Raw genomic sequence first — 25,189 nt, 5'->3', positions numbered from 1 at the left:
AACCACATAAAAAAAAGAGTTCTAGAAATTTTGGAGTTTTCGATAAAGTCCTCATAGAATTCCAGCACATCTATAACTACTATCTTTTGTCTGTTCTTTCATTCGTTACTAATTTATTGATATATAGCTAAACAATGACAGCATGCTATTAAATCAATACTTATCTTATGAAGCGTCTACTCTCTCAACAGAAACATGATCCCTCCCTGCATGTTCTTATAAAATCACCCAAGCAGCCAAGCATATCAACACATAATGGACTGCATTCTTCTCGTTATCCTTCCTTAATTACCAATTTAAACCATCCTTCTCCTCAGGAATTCATTAAAAGCCTGCTAAAAAATGTATCCCATGTAGGCACAAACCAGTCAACCGAGCGTCAATTCGTCTGTCTGTGCAACAACCGGGCAGACCCGCGCTTATCAGTTGCCAGCAGACACCCGGAACAGGCGCGCGCCGCGCGGACGGACACGGCCCGGGCCCTCGTCATGCCCGTCGCGTGCCCTTCTCGCTTCACCGCATTCCGCATCCCCTCCGGCCGAAACGGACTTGTGCGTAACTGACAACGGGACCGCACCAACTCCTTCCTCATCCGCTACGCGCTGCCAAACACGCACCGTATCGTCTCTCCAACGACGCACCGCCACGTGTCCTCCCCTTCCGTCTCCACCTCCGCGTCAGCGCTGCGCTCCCGTCCGAATCCTCCCCCTCCTTAACCCCAGCCTCGCTTTGCTCGTGCGAGCTCTCTCGCTCTCTCTCTCTCTCTCGCCTTTCCTTTCTTCTGTTGCTCGCTCCAAACCCCCGCTCCGCTCACGCTTCCTACCCACCTCTCCTCATCCTCGCGGCCATGCCTGGAGTCATAACCCTAGCCTGAGCGCGACCACGATCCCCCATTCCCACATGGATCGCCCGCCGCATCTCAACTTCGACCTCAACGAGGCGCCCTCGCCGCAGCAGTGCGAGACCCCGCCGCCGCGTGCTCCGCCCCCGCCGCGGGGGAACGCTGCGCCCGTCCATGCCCCGCCGCCGCCGCAGTTTCAGCCTCGGCTGCCGCCGGCTCCGGCTAGCCAGCAGCTGGTGCTCCAGCAGGAGGCCATCGAAATGGCGCTTCAGTTCCACCGGGCGCCTGAGCCGAGGAATACTCCTATTGGGACCATTGGGAACGTCTCCGCCGGGTTGCTTCCTGGTCTGGGGGTGCCACCGCCGCCGCCGCCGCCGCCGCAGCACCCGGGGGAGGCGGGCTGGGGCCACCCGCCGCGTCCCTGCGCATCCTGTGGCCACCCGGAGATTCTGGGGGGAACCATGGTATGCGACGCGTGCGACCGGGGGTTCCATCCCTCGTGCGTCCGCGTCTGGCCGCCGTTCATGCTCACGCCCCTGCCGCCGCCTGGACCCCCGGGCCCGCGGCGGCCCCGCGCTGCGGCGAACGACGACTGGATCTGCCCCGAGTGCGAGATGCGTGGCGCTCGCTCGACCCGGTGGAAGCTGGGTCCCGTCCCGCTCGACATCAACGCCGCCCCGCCGGAGGACCCCTCCATGGACATCATGAGGCAGTTACGTCAGCTCTCTTTAACTAATATTGATATCATCACAGCTTATTTGATCATCGAACAACTTCTTTTTTGAGTGGATCATCGAACAACTTCTTAAAGGTTCTAAGTAGGTTGTTGCTTACCAAACGCTAGTAATAAGCAACCGGTAATGGCAAGACTCATCGGGGACAGGGGATGATGCTTTGAGCCTTGTTATTGCTTACTATTATGGTTGACTCTGTGTTCGGTTCGTTGCTTGCTATTGTTACAGTCTTACAGACTTACAGCTGGTTTGTTATGCTACATAGTGTAGCTTTTGTTAATGGTATGCTATCTTTGTTTTTTTCCTGCTCTGTTTGATTACTGATGTCTTTGAACCGCATTGCATCATTTCTGCTGAATTGACTAGGTTTGGATGCTATAGTTAGCAACTGGCAGTAGCTTAGTTTTAGAGCGTTAGTATTGTTAAAGCATGACATCGTTTTTTAGCCTCTTGTGTAAGTTTAGGTTCCACATTGAGTAACCGGGCATGCTGCATTCATCACCATAATATATCATGAATAACAGGTTGCTACATATGAGACAGTGCAGATAACTTGACGCCTTAACCCTTTTTTTGACATGATTAATTGTAGTTTATCTTTCAGTAGTCTTGGCACCGCTCATTGGTCATTTGTGAAGTGTTGTTAGTTAACTCAACTTGGACACCTGCATGTTTGATTCAGGACAGGTACATGCATTCTGGACCTCAAGGCATTGGGGATCACCTTGATTTGCAAACCCTAGGAGAAGTTTGTTTCTGTTTTTATGAAATTTCATTTGCAGGTTGTGATATAGGATTGTATTGCATTGGAAATTTGCTGCTTGATCTTTCTTCTGTCATCCTAATAGTCGGAATGATCCCCTTGACGCTTGTGGTAGCAAAATTGGGGCTGCTGGGTTGTCCTGTAGGTCCACCAAAAAATAGAAACCAGACTGGGTTTAGAAGTTTCAGACTCTGGAGAGTATGTAGGTGCTTTTGGAGAAGGGCACTAAGGGTTATAAGATATGTTAGGTTATAACTATCTCCCTACCGTGTGCCGCACATCCTGGCACCTTCCTTCCTGCAGAAGCTACCGTTGTAGCATATCCGGCACAACAAGGATTGTTGCATTTCTAGCAACAACCCAACTGAATCAATGCAACGGGATTGATATCAATCAAATCCGGTACATTTGTATTTAGCCAAGTGTGTAGATTACTTTCCATTCTTTGTACTTACCTTGCTCACTTTCAAGCCTATATATACGCATCATCGAGAAGAATACGACATTGCATGCCACACCCTCCTTCCTGATGACCACTCCCATGGCCGGTGACGCTCCGAAACCCCATCCCCTTGTCTCCACCATATCCAACACCAAATCCTTTATCCCCTTCAGCCACAAAGTCCATCCCCTAGCGCAAGTTGTTCTCCGTTATTCTTCGTCGGTTCAGGCCAACGAACCACGTTGACGGCTTCGTCAAACCCATCACTGATGCCGACTGGGATCAAAACGATTCTATCTTCTCTAGGATCTACAGCACCAACTTGGATGAGATTCTTGGCATCATCCTCACTGTGATGCCTTCACTCACGACCTTTGGTCCAGTGTGGAGACTCTATGATGACAACAAGAAGGTCTAGATCCACTCTTTTGAGGCCGAACTCTAGAGCACACCTCTAGACGATATGCCATTATGTCAACGCCTCAAGTCCATAGTTGACTCTCGGTAATCTTGACCACAAGATCTTCGATGAGACTCTCGTCCTCACCATTCTCTGTTGATTGAGCCTTTTGTCACCATCGCGAGGATTGTCATTGCTAAAAAACCCTTCCCCTCCTTCCTCTTTTCTCAGGTGCCACTTCATCCTTGTGCTTGACGAAATGACTCACTGAAACCACTTCCTGGTCCATTGCCTTATACACGCCTCCACCCTAAACCCTAATTCCTCTACCCTAAGAGAAACTCCAACAACAACGGCTCCAACTCTAAGGATGAGAGTGGCAAGTCCAAGGGCAAGTATTGGGGCAGCAACTCCTCAAATATTGAAGGTGGTCACAAATCCTTCCCCAGCGTTGCGATGCCATGGTTCAATCCATGGACAAAGATGTTTCAGATATGGCTAGGTTAGGATGGCCAACATCCAATCCCTCATCCTACCTAGATGGGACTTGCAGCGTAGAGCCTCCTAAGCCCACTAATATCCATATTGTAAGAGGTGCACCTCGCCATTGCACCATTAGGAAGTCACCTCCCCGATCCACATCTCCATGGGATTCATCATCCCTTGTCAGCATCATGAACACTCCCTCGAGCAACCAACGAGTGTTTCATGGATTCCAACACACCCTTTCACCTACCTAGTAATCTCTCCTATGAAAACTCAACTTTCTCTTAATGCATTATCATTGTGGTTCTCGTCTTCCTGCCATCGCCACTGGCCATGTGTCTTCCATTTAAACAATGTGCCCTCTTTGTACATAGTGTTCTTGCTTCTCCACGAACAATTAAAAAAATCTTATTTTTGTTTGTCAATTCACTATGGGTAATTCTTGTTCCATTGAGTTTAAGCCTTTCGGCCCTTTTATGAAGGAGCTTCGAACCAACATCTGAATTCGGAGGTGCAATAGTCGCATGCACCGCTTCCCTCTTCGGCTTCCTACTACGACACAAGCCTTGACCGCCTCCTCTCGCTCCCAACACGGTCGTTTAGCCGTGTTCGAGCCTGGGTGGGTGGCCTCTCAACTGGAGGCTCTACAAAACGTATTAAATAATCTGAGTTTCATACATAAAGCATCAAGCAAGCATGGTGTAGTGGTAAGGGATCACACTTCCAAGCATCAAGTCCTCAGTTCGAAATCCATGCCCAACCCGCCTTCACGCCAAGTGCAGCGTACAACGGCTAGATTGGGCGGTTTTCCCCTGTTTTCTCCAGCTCATAGTGGTCTGATAGCACCTGTGGTCTTTTAGCTAGACCTAACCAGCGGGGGATCCGGTTTCTTTTTTTTGGGTCAACCGCTTTGGTCCGATTTCAATAGCCATGTCAATAAGTGTGCTTGCCATGGTTATTGAGATCTGACTAACTTTGTGCTCAGATTGTTGACACGTCAACATCAATACTTTATACTTGTTACACTCAAGCTCGTCATGCCCAACAATGCCATGTTAGTACACTCTTCGATGCCACTGTTGGCAAGAATGCTCTTGAGGATCACCTCACACAAATCGGCCACCAACCCTATTGACACTCTTCGTAAACTAAGCACCAGTGCATTAGTCAACGACCAAACTGCATACCATAGCATTATTAGTGTCCTTCGATGCCTCATGTTCACTCTCCTCGACTTACACAGTTGTATGATTGATGTATTTGGATACGCATGATCCCCATGATTGTCATCTTTCGCTAGTGAACATGTCCATCGGTACATTGATGGCACCCTTTCTTCCGATCTTTGCCTCCCTTCCCTCTCTTGCCTCCGTTATTACATATACATATGCTAATTGGATGGGTTGCCTAGATACTGGGCGTTATGCTTTTATATATTGTCTATCTTGGATTTAACCTTGTGGAATGGTCCTCCAAATGCTAGAATACTATTTCTTGCTCAAGTATGAGGTTGGCTACCGAGCTTTGTCAATGCTATTGCTGAAGCCCCTTGATTGCTATCCAAGGTGACCATCGTCATTTGCAACGTCAGTGCAGTGTACATGACCACCAATCTGACCCAACTCCATTGACAAAGCATATCGAGATCAATCTCTGAGTGAAACAATATTGCTTTGGGTTATGTTCACAAAGTACATCGAGATTGATCTCCCTTCCTTCTGGTTTGTCAATGTCTTCACCAAATATTGAGCATCGTCACTCTTTCTCAATTGCCATGATAGGCTAAAACAATAGCAATGCTGCATATGTGATTGCGAGGCGTGTTAATGTTTACCTACATTGCCATCTACGCCAAGGCATTGGCATATCCCTAGTTAGGGCCATGATCTCTTGACATTGTAACATACATCATACATGGTTTATAGATGTAAAGTTATATGCTCTTATGTAAGTATCTCTTGTATAGATGTAAAGTTGTGCAATTGTATCTATTTGTAGACCATATATTAAAATCAATGGAATGGTACATTGTGTCGCTTCCCCCAAACTTACGTTAACTACCTTGCATCTATTCTAGTGCCTATGGTTTGAACATTGCAAACTTGGAGATCACAGCTCACCATTTGCAGCAAAAGTGATCGAGGTGGTGTAAAAGCTCATTGTTCATAAGCGCAAGCTGAACCCATGGCTGCCTAGGAATATAGAGGATTTGGAGCCCAACGTATGCATGCAGAAGATTTGATCTCATAGCCTAGATGTGAATAACTGGACTTGCTATCATGTTGATAGTGCGCGCCAATCTTGTATAGTAAGGCTTGAAACTTTTCTTGACAATCTGCCACGATTTAGGTGAGATGGAGTTAGCCAAATGCCCAAGGGGATTTGAGCGAGTTGACGTGGATGAAAGCGTTCATTTAAGCAATTCCATATCAGAGTTCCTTGAATGCTCTCTAATTGAATATGCCACTATTAGGCTGTGCCAGCTATATACATATGTAGCTAACCATTGTGGCCTTCCTCCATTCTCTCTCCCGAGAAAAATTGTTCACATCAATTAATCCAATTTAATCGTTCTCGTTACCTTCATAACTTGAAAATTCAATCTTGTAATAGCGAGTAATGACACCAACTTCTACCGCTATGTGGACTAGGGACCAATGACCTAAAACGTTGGAGGGAGGGCATTAGGTACTGCGGCACAAAGTTTAAGCAACTCTACGATTGTGTAAGGTTGGTGGTAATTGCGGCAAGGAAGCCTGTTGTTGGATAAGCCGTGGTTGTAGTACGATCGATGGAATAGGTATGGCTACCCTAAGGAGGCCATCGTGATCATGCCAGATGAGCTCGGCGTGATCCTTGTGACAGAATATGCAGCTCGCCCAGCTTTGAGAAGGGACTATTACCTTTCTCCTCTTTCGTTACGCGTTCATCAAGCCCAATGAGTCTTGACGCATAGCTACTGATTCCTTTTGGACCTTGGTGAAGCTTCCAGCAAATTGCTTTCTTAGCTTGGTAATCATGGCCTTCAAGTAGTTGTTCTCCTTCTAGTCTACGCTAGAAGCCATGCTAGGATCATCGACTCTGATGCCATATATTGTGCCCGTGTTTTGCTAGCAAGCCATGTAACTAAGTAGAAAACGCACCATGTAGACATTGGTGTTGAAATACATAACCTCCAGGCCACCCGCCAGGCCTAGCCGGCCCAATATCCCAACCACCACAAACCCTAAACAGGGTTTTGTATATATAGAAGTACAGCTGTAGTGATTGATCTCTTTCCTAGTTTAGAGTGATTGATCCTTTACCTAGTTTAGCACATTGTATTGCCTAGTTTAGCACCTTGTACATCTATAAAAGCCAGCCGGCTACATGGGAATAAGGCAAGCCGAGTATTCCCCCATCACCATACTCTTTCATGGTATGAGAACTAATTAATCAAGTAATGTTTTTTTTTGCTTGAATTTCTTGTGTTGTTTTGTGACATTGATGTATTTTCCCTAAAAACTGCTGCATATAGTTATTGTCTGCAGATATCAAATATGCTAACAAACTAAGACATCAATATTTTCCATTTAGATAACTTTGAAAGAAGAATCTTTTACAAGAAATCATGGCTGTGGGTGCATGGCGCACAGGAAGACAACATTACTAGAGCTCTCTTAGTCTCTTTAGCGTTCACGGTCAAGCTTAATTGATCCCCTTATCATTAGTTTTGGTCTTGTTGAGATAGTTACCTTTTGTTAGGAGTTGAACCTTATATGGCGGTGGCTATTGTTGAGTAAGGCAAGCAATTAGTAAACTAATCTACTTCACCCTTGTCATGTCTCCCTCTCTCTTCCCTGCGGAAACCCTGTCCCCATCTATTCTGTTGTTGCTTTCTTCCTTCTTTTCCCTATTCCCCTTGTAATATCTGATCACACAACAAAAGTTCACTGGACGTTGTGTAATTGGATTACCACTCCTAAACTCTCAATTGGGGTTGGAGCAAATACACTTCCAATCTTCAAATTCTATTTTAACCTTTATTTATTTTCCAAATTGAGGGACTTGCCAATGTGAATTGCATGGACAGCACCCACATTGGCTATGTTTGCACGCGAGCCTCAACCTCATTCTTCTCTTGATGCATCGGAGGTGTGAACCTCTTATCAATTCAGTTACGGTATGGGCCGCAGTGGCCAGAATGTTGTGTTGCATCCTGCAAACCATAACATAAAGTCTTGTATTTCATTCCTCTCATCACTTCCTTCTCAGTATGGGACGGAATGACAAAACATTCCGTTGTGTCTAGCAAACAACATCACAAAGTCTTGCATTCCATTCGTCTTTTATCTATTTTCTTCCCTCTATTCTGTCCGGAATGCTCCATTCTGTTCTGCTAGTTATTAGTTAATGGGGACAATTATGTATCTTGAAATTGAGGTTATATGTCTATATCCTCCATATTAAGATATTTTTGTTAGAAAAATATAGTATTACTTGTATATTTTTTACAAAACTTGTTAGTATGCATTGTTTGACATTTATATAAACTTTTGTGTATTGCAAGTCTATAGTTGGTCCCTAAACTCTCCCAGTGGTTTAATTTTCATCCCTGATGTCCAATACCTTTTAGAGCCCATCCCCCAACAAGCAAAACAAAGCAAATCAAGTCCAAGGATGGTTTTGTGGACGGTTTTGAGTGAAGTGGCTGCCACAACATTGGTATTGCCATGCCAACAACCACATAATCAACTTGATTCGACATGCAAGCGCAGCACACATCTTTTTCTCTTCCTCCTTGTTACTTACATATGGGTCCCAATTCCAAGTTTCTCTTTCTTTTCTATTTGAAAGGAACAGCATGGGCTGATATGTGGGGTCAACTTGATGATGTGGCAGAGGACATGGTAAAGCTGATTATGAGGTGGCCACATTACTGAAAACCACCCACAAAACCAGTCATGGGACTTGATGTGCTCTGGTTTTGCTTGTTGGAGCCGAGTTCTAAACACCATGAAACATTAGGGATGAAGACTAAACCACCGAAAAAGTTGAGGGACAATATATGGACCTTTTCCTTGTGTGTTTATAAATATTTTACCATACACAACTGTAATGATCCAGTACTGAAATATTCCATTCCATTAAGGAAAATGAAATAGCCATCAGAATGGGATTAAGACATATGGTATAAACAGTTTCCATCATATTAGTGTATAGGCAAAGCCAAAGTTGAGTGGGCACCCACTCACTATAATGTGGATCAGCGGGGGTTTACAAATTCTGAAGTTTTAACTGTGCCAGTTGGATGGTACAGGGAATTGTATTTTCTTGACTGTTTTACCTGTGAAATCAAAACGTGTGTTTTGAATTTGAATCCGGTTCATGCCTGGTTTTGCTGTTCTGCTTTCTGATTTTGTGATGTCCTGGTCCTCGCCTCTTTCCATTCTCAGGGCTGTTTGAGTGTGTCAGAACTGGGTGGGATCCAGGCCCATCCATGTTCTTAAAGTTTGTTGGGTCGGCGTACCACAAAATTTAGGCCCATGCAAATAGGCCACCAGGTCTCACCAGGAAATGTTTAGTTTCTTCTGGGATTGTTAACCCTGTGGTCTGGCCCTTCATGTTTGGTATCTTGGAAAGCTACCACATTTGCACGATATTGGATGGAAATAAAGATGTCAAGTATTGAATCAGAGAAAATAGTCAAGAACAAATAATGGAAGTATGTCAAATATATTGTACTTGGGGTAGAAGGAGCATCCTACTAATTGAGTTTTATATTGGCATATAACTAATCTTTAATGATATTAACATTTTGTTATGGAAACTTGCAAATCATCCACTCTTTTCTTTTAACATGACAACTCTAACATGGCTGTAAGTTTTCTTTCCCTGATTAGTTCATACGCATTTCGTCACCCTTCTGCTGACCATCCATATGGCAGAAATGCATTTTCATATACAAAACTATTTGGACTGCTTGGTCTAATATATAACATATGAGTGCATTCTTGCAAAATGTGTTGCTTTCCTTTTACTGGTAGCTTGTTGCGCAGGGAACATCTGGGGTTGCAGCTTGCCACTACTGCTGAATGATTTGTGTAGATACACTAAATATAAGTCATAGCTCTCCATGCTATGTAACTATCATCTCAACTAGTTCACTTTTTTCTAATGCTCATGTTGAATGAATGATTGATTCTGATCTAACTTGAAAGTTCAAACTGGAATTTGCATTGGTGTTACTGCAATTTATCCCTTTTCTATTTTAGTTATCAGAAAAGGAAAATCCATCTGTTACTTTTGGAGATTGGACTGTGGTCACAGATTAGATCAATTGCTTGGTCTTGTAACTGTTGTTATCCATGTCGTATTTAGTTTAACAACTTAAAGTCGATGCTTGTAAGACAACAATGATGTTTTTCTGGTTTCAAGGGTCAGCGTTGGTGGCGTTAGCCCTTAGATGTGGTTTTTTAATGTAAAATTCTTGGCCAAATATTTACATCTAATTTGGATCCTTTGGGAAAGACTAAGCTTAGGTCTGTGTACATAGAGAAATTTTTAACAAGGTATCCATGTGACATAATTATTCAACTAGGTGGCCTGGCATCAAAATTGTTCACATATCTGTATGTCAAAAATGATCTGCTAGATTTCCGCGGGTTGAAATTATTCAACTAGCTGTCCATATGTTCAAATTGTTCAACCTAATCCTTGTAATTTATTCCATGTGCCCAACCAAGCCTCGTCGGATATACTTGCTGGAATGCTGATGTGGAATTTGTAATAAATATATTTAGGAACGCTTTTCTCGCGTTATATGGAGCTGGTAGACCGAGTCTATGGATCAGCCTCCCCTTTATATATACCTAATAACCTGTTTCCTCAGTAAAAAAAGGAAAGAAAAAAAAAAGGGGATAACCCCCAAGTTCTCAACCTTTGCCCTCACCACTCTTGCGCCCAATCCACACAGAAATCTTGCTTCAGCCAACAAGGGAGTGGTTGATCTGCAAATCTGTGCATCTTGAGGTATAGATCTAAGCATGAATTTGTTTTCCTGGTCAGTTTGGGGTGTGAGGGTTGGGAATAAGGGGCTGTAATTTGATATGCGCATCTAGGGTTCAAACTAACTACAGATTTGCTGTCTTGTGAGTTGTGAAGTGTTTAGACTTGCATCAGATCATCGGTATTACCGACGAATTACAAAGATTGTAATCTTGAGAGAGCCTTCCATGGTACCGATCGATGTAACAGCTTCAATCGGTTGCCTTTATCTGGTTGTTTTGGATGGTAAATCTCACCCACAATGTAGATCTGTATTGAGGTGAAGAAAAGTAGGGTGAGTCAGATTGGATGAGTCAATCTGGGGAATTAGGGTTTTCAGAAGATGACCATTTAGAGTGGCCTATCTACAAATGACTGATCTATTCCAAATAAGAAATCACGACAGCTGGGTGATAGGGACAGCCATATCATCATCACTGTTTTTAGGTGCCTGCTTTCTTACCAAACTAGCAAAAACGTTTACAACCTGGAGTGTTTTTGGGTGCTCTGATAGTAACAATGTCTGGATTTATTAGAAGTTTTGTAATAACCTTTGCTATACAGACACTATTATCGTAAGTTAGTTAACATGTTCTTGTGACTCTTGCAGAGCAAATCTCGCTGATGGAGCTCACTTGAGTGAATTTGACCAGCAGTCGCCTAATCTTGAGGGGGTTCACTTGAAGAATACTGCTCTTCATGGTAAGGATAACAGAGCAATCATATACTCATCATATCTATTGCAAATCGGTTCTTTCACTGTTTATGTGTCTTTTTAGTTCTTTAGCTTTTTAGACAGCAATAAGCAATTTGCTGTGCTAACGATGAAGGTCAAATCCTTCCAGTCAGTATGCTCAGTGCCTAGCCAGTCAGGAAACTCGCAGTATGTCATTGTGTGTCCACTTCTGCATAGTGATTCTAGGTCCCAAAATATTCAGCTAGCTTACTAACATTTTAAGTCACCTGCCTGGTGTTCAGAGCTGCATGTCTTCTATATATGTGGTTTCAAATGTGATTATTGGCTATTATTGGTGCAGTTCATACTAATTTCACCTATGGTTGTCTTGTTGCAGATGGAATGCAGTTTATGCCAGCATTTGATCTTGCTCATTGTCTTGACATGAGACAAAAAATTGCTTCCATGGACCGAGATATAGCTGCTGATGGAAATGCACCACAAAGGTCAATTCATTTACGCAGAAGAAGAGATCTTCCACAAACATCAACATTACCCATGTTTGCTGAGAACCATGAGTTTGGAAGTGCCAGCATTTACATGGATCCATCTTTTTCTGCCAAAGCAATGGAATCAAGTCCTAGTGAAAACAGAAGTTCATTGAAGCCTCCAAAATTTCTTGCGGAAAATAGCAATCATCGGTCACATCATACAGTGAGTGCTTTGTTTTGTCCATTTCAGATTCTATTCCTTCATCCACTGCTCATTTTAGGTCATTGTTCTCCAACAGTACAACCTTTTTGTTTTGAGGCCTGGACTGAAGTGTATATCTTTGATCTTCTGTTTGCTTTGATACTGATTTTGACTGTATTACATTGTTGTGGTGAAATTCTAGGTTGGCCTACCTGTTCAATTTAGTGATTTCTTTATTACCAGCTTGGGAGAAATCGACAATCGGACAAGCTACCATAATTCCTACCAGATATGGCCAGTGGGTTTTATGTCTTACTGGCATGATAGAATTACTGGTTCACTGTTTGAGTGTGAGGTGTGCGATGGAGGGAATTTTGGACCTTTGTTTAAGGTGAGAAGGTTACCGTGTTCTGTGTTCCCACTTCCGGATGCATCAACCACTCTATGCCGAAATGTTGTGAGAAAGGCTGATACAATAGAAACAAAAGAAAGTAGCAGTTTGATTGAAGATACTGCTAATGATACTGAGGATAATCTTTCCGTGCTCCTATCAGATCCCTCTGAGACGAATCAAGATTTCTTATCATGTCTTGGTAATGATATGAAGGGTAAAAGGAAATTAGAGTGCAGTAATGTACCAAGTTCAAATATGACAATGCCAACTATACCGTCACATTCTGGGCCTTTCAGTTGGGCACCGACTAAAGAAGCAAATCTGCATGACAAAATTGGTGAGTTTACATTTGAAGGAACATCACCTTCCTCAGTCTGGAGGATGATTTCTTGTGCCATGACAGAAGCTTGTGAAAAAATGTACAAGGAACATGGGCATTTGGTATTCTTCTGCACGCACAGTAGTGAAATACCTTCATTTGACTATGGGAGCGGATCTCAGAACACTGATGGTCCTTGCAATCCATTGACTAGATTTTGCTCATCCTATGGGCCCAGTATACCGCGAATTATAGAAAAGGAGGATGACGCGGAATCAACTTGTGCAATACTTAAAAAATGGTTGTATCAGGACAGAATTGGATTTGATTTGGAATTTGTTCAAGAAATTGTGGAATCCCTTCCTAAATCCAGGGCTTGTTTAAACTACCAGTACTTGTGTGACAGGGATGGATTTGTCTCTTCGTTGACGGTTGCAAGTGGCGCACTTTTATCTGTGCTTAAAAATAATCAGAGTAACGGGGACGTCATATCATATGGCAGACATGGATCTGTGGTGTCCGGGCCACATGGTCGTACTCAGCCTAGCTCTTCTAGCATCCGTGAGCTTCCTCCGGGAAATCCTATTAGCCGCAAGCTTCCACCAGAGTTGGCCGGAGATGTTTTCCAGGTAGTTTGATACCTGTTTCTGTCACTTGCCCTACTGTTTAAAGAAACACCTATTTATTTGTTCACTTCTTGTTCTAATATCGTGTTATCATTGCAATTTGCTTGTAGATATCAGAGTTTCTGTGGCGTTTTGCTGAAATCATTGGACTGAAAGAAGCTCCTTCAATTGAGCAAGTAGAAGACGAACTTATTGATCCATGGCCAATTTGTCAAAAGGACATTCAACATTACAGGGATCACACTCCTTCGACTAATTCACCTGCGAATGTTTCAACATCATATTCGAATGGTGAATCAGGTCTAACTACTAATGAAGAGATGGCATCTGTGTTTATTCCAGTTGAAACTTCTGCAACAAGGGAAGCTGCTCAAGATAAGTTGGCAGCTCAGACACTGGGGAGATGTAGTGGTGTAGTGTTGCCTGAGATCCACCTTGCACTCTTGAGGGTTCTTTTTAGTGAGCTATTATCGAAAGTTGCAATTTTTGTTGATCCAAGCATCGACCCTAAAGAATCAAAATCCAAACGCGGAAGAAAGAGGGACGCTGATAATATAACAAAAGAGTTAAAGATTGATATGCTGACTGCTAACAAGTTGACTTGGCCGGAGTTGTCTCGAAGGTATATTTTAGCTGTTTCTTCCATGAGTGGGTGCATGGATTTGTCTGATATTTCTAGTCGAGAAGGAGTGAAGTTGTTTCGCTGCCTTCAAGGTGATGGTGGTATCCTGTGTGGAGCACTACCTGGTGTTGTTGGCATGGAGAAGGATGCTTTGGTAAGGAGTTTGCTTCTTAGTTTTAGCTGCACTTCTTATTTAGTTGGCACAGTAGATACATAGTTTGTCATGTCTCTTCTTTCGTCAAGTTAGACATTGAGTTTCTATAATTATAGTTAGCTAGTACCATTGTTGCTACTTTGCTTTGGTCATATACGATGTTATGGCTATGTTCTATCTTTTCTTGGATTTATCATCAACTCTTCTTTTTCATCTATTCATTGTTAAGTTTGATTCGCTTCCTTTCATTACCACTATCATAACCAACAATGAGGCCAAAACCTATTGTATATGTAATATGTATAGGAGTACAGATTACCCAATAGGACATTTATGTGGGGAAGATAAGCCTACCTAGAGGGAAATGAAAATTAAAGAAAACATAACTGAGGCTTTCTAGCCAAGCTAGCATACAGTGTCCTGGCAGCCAGCCGGCCGTTCGTGTGGGCCCAAGGATCACCACGGCAGCAGCAGGAGATAAATCTTATCTTTTAATTAGGATATAAGTTTGGTATGTTAGGATTCAAGTTGATTTTCTTAGAGATAAGTTTGGTAGGAGATAAGTTAGAAGTCGGATTGAATTAGGACTGCTTAGAGATAAGTTTGGTAGGAGATACATATACATTAGGAGTTGGAATTGATTTAGGATTGTAATTTCCCCTCTCTATATAAAGGGGCAGCCGCACATCATTGTTATCAAGCAAAGAAGAATTAATCTAAGTCTCCCCCAATATTCTAAGTCTCCCTCATCTATAGTCTAATCTCTCCCCCCTAGCAGCCAACGCTGCCCGGCTATCCTCCCCGTGGATGTTTATCCCCCTAATGATCCTAGGATCATAATATACATCATTAGTTTTTTCGTCATAAAGGAATCCAGTTTTTAATATCAACCTGTTCCAAGCTTTCCAAATTGTACTAGTGCATTGTTCTTTACATGTATAATTCTAGCTACTTTGCATTTTTTTATACTGCTACTTGGGAAATATTTGCTGGAAATCTTCTTGCACCTGTTGCATTGGCACTGTTATATGGTTTTAAGGATCCTTTTGACCTGTTTGCATAAATTTGCTGTTGAGTCGTCTCTGTGTAGACATAATTCATGTTTTTACTTATCTTTTTGAGGTTTTTTTTTTCTTTTTATGAGAATCCTTTTTTGCTTATTTGGTTAGAGATTTGTTTAAAAATGATTTTTTAAGTAACAGCTGCCATTTAGAGATCTCTTTGATATGATGCAGCTACAGCTTGTCCAGCTATATCGCATTTTTCTGATTTCTTATACCATATAAGCTTGTATGTGTGCCACGGATTGAGTCATGCTGTCTGTTAGTTTTTGTTTGTAGTTTATCTCCTCCTGCAATTTTGCGGAGAAAAAATACTACAAATATGCCCACGTCTGAAGTAATTTTGTGGCCACTAAGGAGATAATTGTAAAATTTCTGGTTTTTGACAGTTATGCCTGTATTGACTGTTAGCAAATACTCTTCTTCTATTTTCAGCTGCTTGCAGAGGCTGAGAATTTGATATGCAATTCTTCAGCGAATGAAGGGAATAAGGTCTTTATGATGGATTATAAGGATACTGATATTGTAGATTCTCCCGAGGAGCCTACTACTGATATTAAGACATTACCAGATTGGGTGGAATCACTGGAGCCTGTGAGAAAATTACCAACTAATGTGGGAACAAGAATAAGAAAGTGTGTTTATGAAGCTTTGGAGAGGAAACCTCCAGAGTGGGCAAGGAAAATTTTGGAACATTCAATCAGTAAAGAGGTCTACAAGGGTAATGCATCTGGACCAACCAAGGTTAGTAAAGTTCCTGCTGCTACTTAGTATGTAACATAAGAAAGCTGCCATTATGTGTGATTTCTTATGTTGTGTTTTTTACTCTCTCTCTCTCTTTTTTTTTTTTTTTTTTTTTTTTTTTTGGGCAAATATAGGTCAGAGTATCTGATTATTGGATAAATTCCATAAGATTGTCAACCTCCTTACTCAAAATAGTGAACCTCACACTGTTTAATTTTTTTAGTATGTTATATGCTATGAACTATTGTCATATCAAAGAGGGATGTCAGTTTTAAGGCTTAGGATAACAAGCTAGGTATCCTTTTTTTGGGGGGTGGGGGAGGATTGAGCAACCCAACATACTTGTGATTTTATCTGGTTAGCTGGTCAAAGTTTACTACCTTGTACTCTTACATGTGAGATGCACATTTTATTCCCCAAGGAAATCAGTCTGATGCTCTGTAACATGCTTTTGCTTCCGTAGCTTATCTGATCAGGAAACTTTTCTTAAATGTTAATTTGAAGTTACTGCCGGTTCATCAAAATTTCACCAAAGTTTTGTATATAGCTGCCAGAATAGGAAAGCCACCAGGTCGGAAGGCCATTATCAAACACTATTACTCACTCCAGTCCTAAAAAAGTGTCATTTTCAGAACATGCAGTCAAATTTTAAGCTTAAAATGCTATATTTAGATTTGTCACAAAAGTTACTCTCATAACATTATAATTTTACTTTATTTTAAAAATATATTACAACAGCAATTAGAGGGAAAAGCTACGTTTTTGAGACACGCCGATGTCCAAAACGTCACCTTTTTGTGACTGGAGGGAGTACAAGAAATGAATTCAGCATCAAATTAGACTTGGTCTTCACCTTGACGTTTGCTGTCTATCCTTTACTCTGAGAAAATTCCTAGAACTAGGAGATTATTTGGAAAATATACTAAAAGGCGCTGATTGCTTTTCAGAAAGCTGTTTTATCCGTCTTGACAGAGGCATGTCGTGTAAAAGTACCACAAAATCCAGGAAACCCAAGAAAAGAAAAGAACATTATTTCCATCTCAGAGGCTATCATGAAAAAGTGTCGTATTGCCCTGCGGCGTGCTGTTTCGTCAGATGAATCAAAGCTTTTTGGCAATTTGCTTGGAACAACTCTAACGAATTCTAATGAGAATGAGGATGAGGGCATCCTTGGATTTCCTGGTATGGTATCTCGCCCTTTGGACTTTCGCACAATTGATATAAGGTTGGCTATGGGAGCTTATCATGGATCTTGGGAGGCTTTTCTTGATGATGTACAGGAAGTATGTTTTTCTTTAACACCCTGTTCTATATTATTCAGTGTTGATGCACATATGGAATCTCCTTGCACTCATGTGATATCTTTAAATTAATGCATTATTTTGATACTATCCTCTTTCTGCCTTTCTCCATCAAAACTAGACAGATATGTCATGGTACCCATGGTTGTACTTCTAGCATTCCACTGCCAGTTTGCTTTTTTAGGCTTTTGGTTTATCTTGTCATGCCAGAGAATGCCTTCTCCTATAGAACTGGTTTGCACAACCACGGATTATTCATTATGCCAGCTTTAGCCCCTGGACTGCTTTAGCCCCTAGTGTTGAGTGTAATTTAGTAATGATCCCATTATATTTATCAATCTTGTTATTTATTTTAGTAATGCAATTATACCCATTATCCATGCACCACACTTATTTTTTTCTATTGAAATATGATGGCTTATTATTGACATGTCTTGTGATTTAGGCCCTATTTGACAGAGCTCCACCTTCCAACTCCACGCCATATTTTGAGTTTGTAATCTAAAATAAAGTGGTTTAAGTCTCTACTTTTAGTGTAAAATAGGAATAAGATTGCTCATCCAAATACCCTCATGGAGCTGGAGTTCTACCAAACATGCCCTTATTCTATCTTTTCTAGAAAGTCTTCTTTTTATTATAATCTTTGGTTTGTAGGACTATTATATAAATATATATAGCTCGTGAATTGACAATATTTTTTATTCTTTGTAAGAATAGTCCATATCTTCATGATTCCCTTTTTCTAACACGTCATTAGTTCCATTAATTCTATAGACTGAATGAGCTTTACTATGCTGATGAGGTTCAGTTGCCTTAAAACAGAGCCAAGCTATCCAGCAAAGAAAATAAGATATGATAGATCTAAACTCTAAAATAATGTGCTTAATCTTGAAACTCTATTCCATTTTAATTTAGGTTTTTTATTAAGTAAATGAAAATAAGTTGTTGTGAAGAATTTCTTATGTTCATGCGGTGTCCGTGAGCAGTTACCAAAAGATATACAAAAGGTTAGTGTAGAATTGTTAATATGGTTTAGTAGTGCTAAACTTTAGTTTGCTGATTTTCTATCTGCAGTTTACATGAAGCGATAACTTTTCTTAAATAAAAGTTGAGCAGTACTTGTGTTCATTATATGAGCCCTGCTCAAGATATGTAGCAAAAAAGATGTTATATTTTGTGGATAAGCTAGAGTGATCTTTGCTAATAAATGTCTGTACTTTGATGGATGTGCTTTCTCAGCAGTTTTACAATGGCAAACTCATGCTTGAATCTTGATTTGCATCCTTCCATTGTCGATTGGATTTGATTGGATATGCCTGTGTTTTCTTAAAATGAGGCCCCTGCAAGCAGTTCCATTGTCTAATTATGGTGCCTTTTTGTTTGTCTGCAGGTAATCCGTAATCTGCACACTGCATTTGGTGATCGACCTGATGTGCTGGAAATGGTTGTAGCATTGTCTCAGAGTTTTGAGTCATTATATAAGACAGAGGTTGGTTTTCTGTCCCTGTAGAATTTTGCCTTTTCTGTTCATTGTATAATTTTAGCTGCCACCATACCTCACAGTAACCTTCCATTATGGTATTGTTAATGTGCCCAAGGGTTTGCTGTATGTAACAATGGATTAGATGTTCTCACAACAACGATTAGATTATACTGGTGTATAAATATAATCTAATTGCTGTTTCTTAGAAGTACTTTGATTTACCAGTCACTACTAATCTACTATTTCACTTCGCTCAGTTTTCTGAATTGATTATGAATTGTGATTCGTGAACAAAAACCTAAGAGTTTATTTTATTTTGGAATGTTGTATTTAACCAGTTGCACTTGTAAACATGCTTCCTAGGATAATGCTTAGGTACTAGCTTTCATCAAGTACACATTGGCCTTACTGTCAACATATCCATTTATGACAAAATATAGCCATGATTTTGTAGTAAACCTTTCTCAATTCATTTTATATTTTTGAACTTGGCTGGTGTAGGTACTTGACCTTGTTCAGAAGTTTGATAAGTACCTCTGCAACGAGAATGCCAATTCGGAAATGAATGAGGAGTTACTTGATATCCTCACTGCAGCAAACAACATGACCAAAGCTCCGTGGGAGGATGGTGTTTGCAAAGTATGTGGCATTGATAGAGACGATGATAGTGTTCTGCTATGTGATAAATGTGACTCGGAATACCATACATACTGCTTGAATCCACCACTAGCTCGCATACCAGAAGGAAACTGGTACTGCCCATCATGTGTGGCAGGCGAAAAGAGAGCACATCCTGATCACAGTGTTCCAGATTTGATGCGAGAACAAAAGAAGCGTGTTGGGGAGGATTCTTATGCTTTTTATGAGGCACTTAATAAGTTAGCTACGGCAATGGAAGAGAAAGATTTCTGGGAGCTTAGCATACGAGAGGTTTGTCTTTTCTCTCTGTCTTTAAAGTGAAGTAAAGTTCTTGGCTCTTTACTGTTCAAAATGTTTTTCTTTTTGTTCCTTCATCTCAGATAAAGAAAGTGTGAGAACCATTCAAATTTATCCGTTGCTAATAATGGGGCATCGAATTGTGAAGTTCTTTTCACTTGTTAAAAGAGTTGGCATCCTTGAGACCGGGCATGCTAGCTTTACAGGCTTATACCTATCAGATCACACCCTCTAGCTAAACCAAAGTTTTCGCATTGGCATGTTCAGTTTCTGTTAGTTACGAATTTTTTACCAGGTGCAGTTAGATTTTGCTGTTATGGCTCCAAAAAAGATGTTTCATCTAATTGTCTTGTCCAAAGTAAGAATAAATGCTTTTGAGAAAACCACTGCAACGCCAATCCCAGACTTACTGTTTTTGCTGGAAAGTTGCAAGTGTAGCCACTATGTATAAGTTTGCCTGCTCCTATGTCGGAGGTAAGTTTGCTGTAAACTTAGGCCCCTGTTAAGCTCAAACCATTATAGTGGCGTAAGCTTAAATTGGAGTTGTTATAAGTTTACTATCGATGTGGCCAAGCTTGACCATGCAGTTGTTCTAAGTTTGCCCTTGATGTAGTAACATCTCAGGTAAGGTCAAGCCTTGGTTATGTTAGGAAGGTTAGGCTACTCAATCCTATTTTTTTTCTAAGAAGCCCTAAATATGGGTTTTAAAAATAGCTAAGCTCTTCTAAAACAAGCCCTAAATATGTCATAAAAAAGGGTTTACTATGTTAGTAATATAGTATATCCCATATTTGCTTCTTTGGAGCTATGCATTTCAGGCAAGGAGTTTCTGTGTACTGCTTATTTTCTCAGTGGCTGCTAAATACTTGTTTTTATTGATGTCTTCAAGTTTCTTTCCGCTCTATAATTAGGGATGCTTTTTTATCAGTTTACGGATATCACATGCTCTTTTAGCTTGGTATGATTTTACATAGCCTGTTGGATATGCTGTTCTCTATTAGTGTACTGAACTATTAATACTCTGTCAGTTGTTTTTTATAAAGCATATTTTGACTGGTCACATAGGTTTAGAAAACCACAAAGATGGGAGATAATAGTTTAGTTGTCAGAAACTCAGAATGTATAAATGCTTAGGAAAGAGAATCAAATAAGAAAGGGCAAAAGAGAGAAAATAACAAGAAATGAACTGTGCATGCAAATCCTATAATTTAAACCTTATTTTCCATGCTGCTTTCCATAGAAGACAAGTGACAGATTTTTCTGATATATCATTTTGATTTTAAAAATGCAGAGAATATATTTGCTGAAGTTTCTATGCGATGAAATGCTCAACACAGCTCTAATCAGGGAACATCTAGATCAATGTTCAGAGAAGTCAAGTGATCTCCAGCAGAAGTTTCGTTCTAGGAATTATGAACTGAAAGAGTTGAAATATAAGTTAGAAATAAAGACTTCATGCGCCAAACAAAGTAGATGGATCAAAAATGAACATTTGAATAATAGTTCAGGACTTGTGGAAAATCTGCAGCGTGGCACACCCACAGCATCGGACCATCTTGAAGAGGCTGAACGGGTTAATGTTGGAGTTAACCTCAACCACCCAGCTGATGGGGCTCCCTCTGGGCAATTGAATGTGGGTAAACCTTACAAAACTGACAATGACGTATCCAGTGCATCTTTGATTGAAGGAAATAAATCTTTGGGACTTTCCAAGCAGCCATCAGGGATAACTGCTGACCGGATTGATGGGGATGCTATTGGTGAAGGGTCCCAAAGTTACCAAAAGTCATTAGGTAGCACAAGTGGTACTTGCGATAACTTGAATATGAGAGAGGCTCATTTAGCTACAATTATCAGTGCACCAAATGGAGAGTTGTCTGACAAAAATGCTAGTACATCATTCCAAGATAACCTTGAGGAATCATCAACCAGAGTAGTTGATCATGATGCTGATAACAATGAAATGAAGATTTTATTGGATCGGATTTCACAATTGCAGGATTCAATTAGCACAGTAGAGTCACAGCTCACTATGTCATCCTTGAGAAGAGAGTGTCTGGGAAAGGATTCTGTGGGTCGATTGTACTGGGTTATAACAAGACCTGGTAAACGTCCTTGGTTGGTTGCTGATGGAAGCATGCTGGTACCCAAGGAAAGAGACATTAGCATGGTTAGCAGCTATCCTCAGTCTACATTTGATTGTAGAGGTTGGAATTCAGCGTCAGTTGTTATGTATGAATCTGATGAAGAAATCAAGTGTCTTGTTGACTGGCTAAGTGACTACGAGCCAAGGGACAAAGAACTGAAAGACTCTATCCTGCTCTGGCAAAAACTTCTTAATCTCCAGGCTAGTTTTCCTTTTAGTGATCCTCCAGCGTCCAAGTTTTCAAAGAGTGAACCACTTATAGACCTTCCAAATACCAAGGCTTTCATAATTTTGGAGCAAAAGTATGGCTTTCAGTTGGACCAGGATACTAGTGATCTCTCGAAAAGGCGAGGAAAGAAGACAAAATCAGGTTCTGAAGAAAGAACGTACCGCTGCGACTGTTTAGAACCTATATGGCCTTCTCGATACCATTGTTTAACTTGTCATGAGACTTATCTCAAATCAGCAGAATATGAAGAGCATAATGGTGGAAAATGCAAAGGAAGCAATCATTCTCCTAATGAAACCAAAGAAAATGATGAGCCAAAACTGAAGGCTACTAAGTCTGATACAAAGGAAAAAGATCCAGCAGATCATAATTGTTCCATTGAGCCATCTAGCAACAGAAAATTGGAGCCATGCCCTTATGACTTTGAAGAAATTTGCAGAAAATTCGTCACAAATGATTCAAACAAGGAAACAGTGAAGGAGATTGGGCTCATTGGATCAAATGGAATTCCATCTTTTGTGCCTTCACCTTCATCTTTCCTTGAACCGCCAGTTGTGCAAAGTCAAAATGAAAGATATGACGATATCCCAAATGATTGGACTTACTCTTTGGAGGAATGCCAGGCAATGTCTGCCAAAAAGATCGGGCAAGAGGGGTCCAAGTCTGGTCAAGATTGTCCTGGCAATGCAGGTGATGAGCAGATGCCAAAATCAAAGAAGCCTGTCAGGGATAGTACTTCTGGCGAGGAAGCATCTTCTGCAAGAGTCAAACCAACAAGATTGCTAGCTGTTAATGGGGGCTTTGTTCCAGAGTCATCATTGAGACCTGTGATAGGAAGGAACTCTCATATCTTGAAGCAGCTAAAGATAAACTTGCTTGATGTAGACGCAACTTTGCCTGAGGAAGCATTGAGGGCCTCAAAGTCTCAGCAAATAAGAAGACGTTCGTGGCGAGCTTTTGTCAAGGATGCAGAATCAATATCCCAGGTATGTTAACCTATTTATTTATTTCCTATTTACTGACAAAACCTATTTGAACAGTATAGGTTACCTTTCAATGAGTTTCCAAACACCATGTATACAGTCTCCAGGTAGCAAGTTTTGATTACAGTGCAGTGCACTAAGTTTTTAGTCAGAAGTGCTATCTATAATTTTAGAAGGCAAATTTTGTTCAATTGACGACAAAAACTTGCCATGCTCAAAAGTATGGCATGTGGCATCTCTTTCATCACTCCTCGTTTTATATGTTGACAACTTATAATGTGCAGCTTCAGCTGGGGCACCGAATCAACATTAAAAAAAATCCAAATTTTTGATAATGCATTGTATGGATTTAGTATAAAAAATGGGGCCTGTGTTGTAGCAGGCTTAAAATTTCAACTTCAATCTCGAAGTGTGTTTGAAGAAACAAAAAAATATATCAGAAAACTTTCTTGTTATGATAGCACTTCTTTTTTTCCTTATGATTTATCAGAACTTATTTTTTGACTCCTAAATCTTGACTCAATGCATTTTATCTTCACATTTTGTACATAGGTAGAGTAAACTGGGAAGTACATGTAAAGTTTTTCCCAGAAATTTTCATGTCGATTTCATGCTTTAACTAGCTAGGCTTGCATCTGAAATGTTGCCCCATTTGTTGCTGCCCTATGTGTCTGACTAAAAATGACAAGTACAAGGTCTATTCTCACCAGATTGAGAAAATAAGCCAATAACAATTTTTAGAAGTTTAGAATTATATGGACTTAATTGGCTAATTTGGAGGTATGACAGACCAAGGTGTTGGTGACCTAATCTGTAGTTCTGTCGTTACCTTCTAACTCAAGTCTGTGTAAATGCAGTTTCAGTTATGCTTGAAATCGTTTTAGCATATTAATTATCTGATTAATCTCATCTGTGCCTCTTTTAGATGGTAATGGCAACCAACTTGTTGGAGAGTATGATAAAAGCTGAATTCCTGAAGAACGATTGGTGGTACTGGTCCTCCTTCACAGCAGCTATCAAGACAGCTACTATATCTTCGCTCGCACTAAGGATCTACACTCTTGATGACTGCATCATCTACATGAAGGATCATGTTCCAAACACTGAGCCGGCTGACAATGGAAAGCCTAACAAGGGGAAGAGGAGGAAAGAGGCGGAATCATGAGCATCATAATGGAGGGTGCTCCTTGCTCCGTTGTAGATTCTCTCTATTTAGAAGCTTCTCAGTTCTCAGGCAGCATAACAATGTGACGCCGTGGTCAAGTAGATCGAAGGTATAGATGATGGTGATACAAAGTCCCGGCCTATGTGGCCCCTTATGGTCGTTTGGTTACCCTAGATTCTGGTGTCCCGATAAGGGCGCAACCTTGTTTTACCCCCTTTCAGTTCCTCCGTGCTGGTATTCAGGGTCAGAATAATCTCTGCTGACATTTGCTCTATGTAAATTCTGTTTTGAGGGATGGCACTAGCAAGTGCTGTCGTTTAGACTAGCCGGCGGCGAAATTAGTTTGTGGGGCTAGTCTGTTCTGGGGATTAGACGAGATAGGCTGGGTCGGAGGAGATGCCCCAATTTCTACCCTGCTTCGTTTTATTTGAGTAGCGGCAGTGGGTAGTTGTCATGGTTCTTTTGGTGCTGGGCATTGTATTCCGGATGTTCCTGCATCATCTAATTGCGTTAGGGTCTTGACTATGCTGAAATGTAATATTTTTTTGGCATAGGAATGTAACTTTGGTTGTAACTTAACCGAAACTAATAATGAAGAAAGAAATTGAATCTCTATTCTTACCCCTCTTGCATAAGGGAATCACAAGAGTTGGTCCTACCACTCAAACAAGGGTGGGCGGAAAGGTTAAACAAGCTCCCCATCGAGTCGTGGGAGAGCGACGCCCGCCATAGGCGTAGAGAAACGTGCTTTGGGCCCGTAGCTGCACGCGATTAAGAGGCTGCTATTTCTTCCGGCCAGATGAGTAAACCATCAAACAAAGCACGAATCTTGGAGCAAGACCGAACGGTCTTAAAAAACCCCACTAAAATGGCTTAAAAGCAAAACCGATGTCAGCCATTTAAAATGAGTTGGGCTGACTGAGATACGGATGTTGGATTGATCTCGGCTTCCTAACGTCCCCAAG

General features: G+C 41.1%; 1 protein-coding gene across 1 annotated transcript; it reads left to right on the top strand.

Moving 5' to 3' along the window:
- Positions 1 to 766: 766 nt before the first annotated feature.
- LOC133922491 (methyl-CpG-binding domain-containing protein 9-like) lies at positions 767 to 24,839 on the top strand. The gene is made up of 11 exons (XM_062367853.1): positions 767 to 1,553; positions 11,303 to 11,394; positions 11,766 to 12,082; positions 12,264 to 13,403; positions 13,511 to 14,176; positions 15,673 to 15,981; positions 16,929 to 17,264; positions 18,673 to 18,771; positions 19,267 to 19,695; positions 20,993 to 23,062; positions 23,985 to 24,839. Exons 1-11 carry the CDS (start codon positions 901 to 903, stop codon positions 24,222 to 24,224), a joined length of 6,351 nt encoding a protein of 2,116 aa, XP_062223837.1. The 5' UTR covers positions 767 to 900; the 3' UTR covers positions 24,225 to 24,839.
- Positions 24,840 to 25,189: the final 350 nt, after the last annotated feature.

This window comes from Phragmites australis, chromosome 6 (genome assembly GCF_958298935.1).
Source record: "Phragmites australis chromosome 6, lpPhrAust1.1, whole genome shotgun sequence".
NCBI lineage: Eukaryota > Viridiplantae > Streptophyta > Magnoliopsida > Poales > Poaceae > Phragmites > Phragmites australis.
The sequence above is the reverse complement of the archived record's forward strand: the minus strand, read 5'-3'. Positions and strand labels throughout refer to the sequence as shown.

Coding starts and splice junctions, on each gene's coding strand:
- LOC133922491 (XM_062367853.1), top strand. CDS start 901: ATGGATCGCCCGCCGCATCTCAACTTCGACCTCAACGAGGCGCCCTCG. Junction 18,772..19,266: donor AGTCATTATATAAGACAGAG/GTTGGTTTTCTG, acceptor TGGCTGGTGTAG/GTACTTGACCTTGTTCAGAA. Junction 19,696..20,992: donor GGGAGCTTAGCATACGAGAG/GTTTGTCTTTTC, acceptor TTAAAAATGCAG/AGAATATATTTGCTGAAGTT.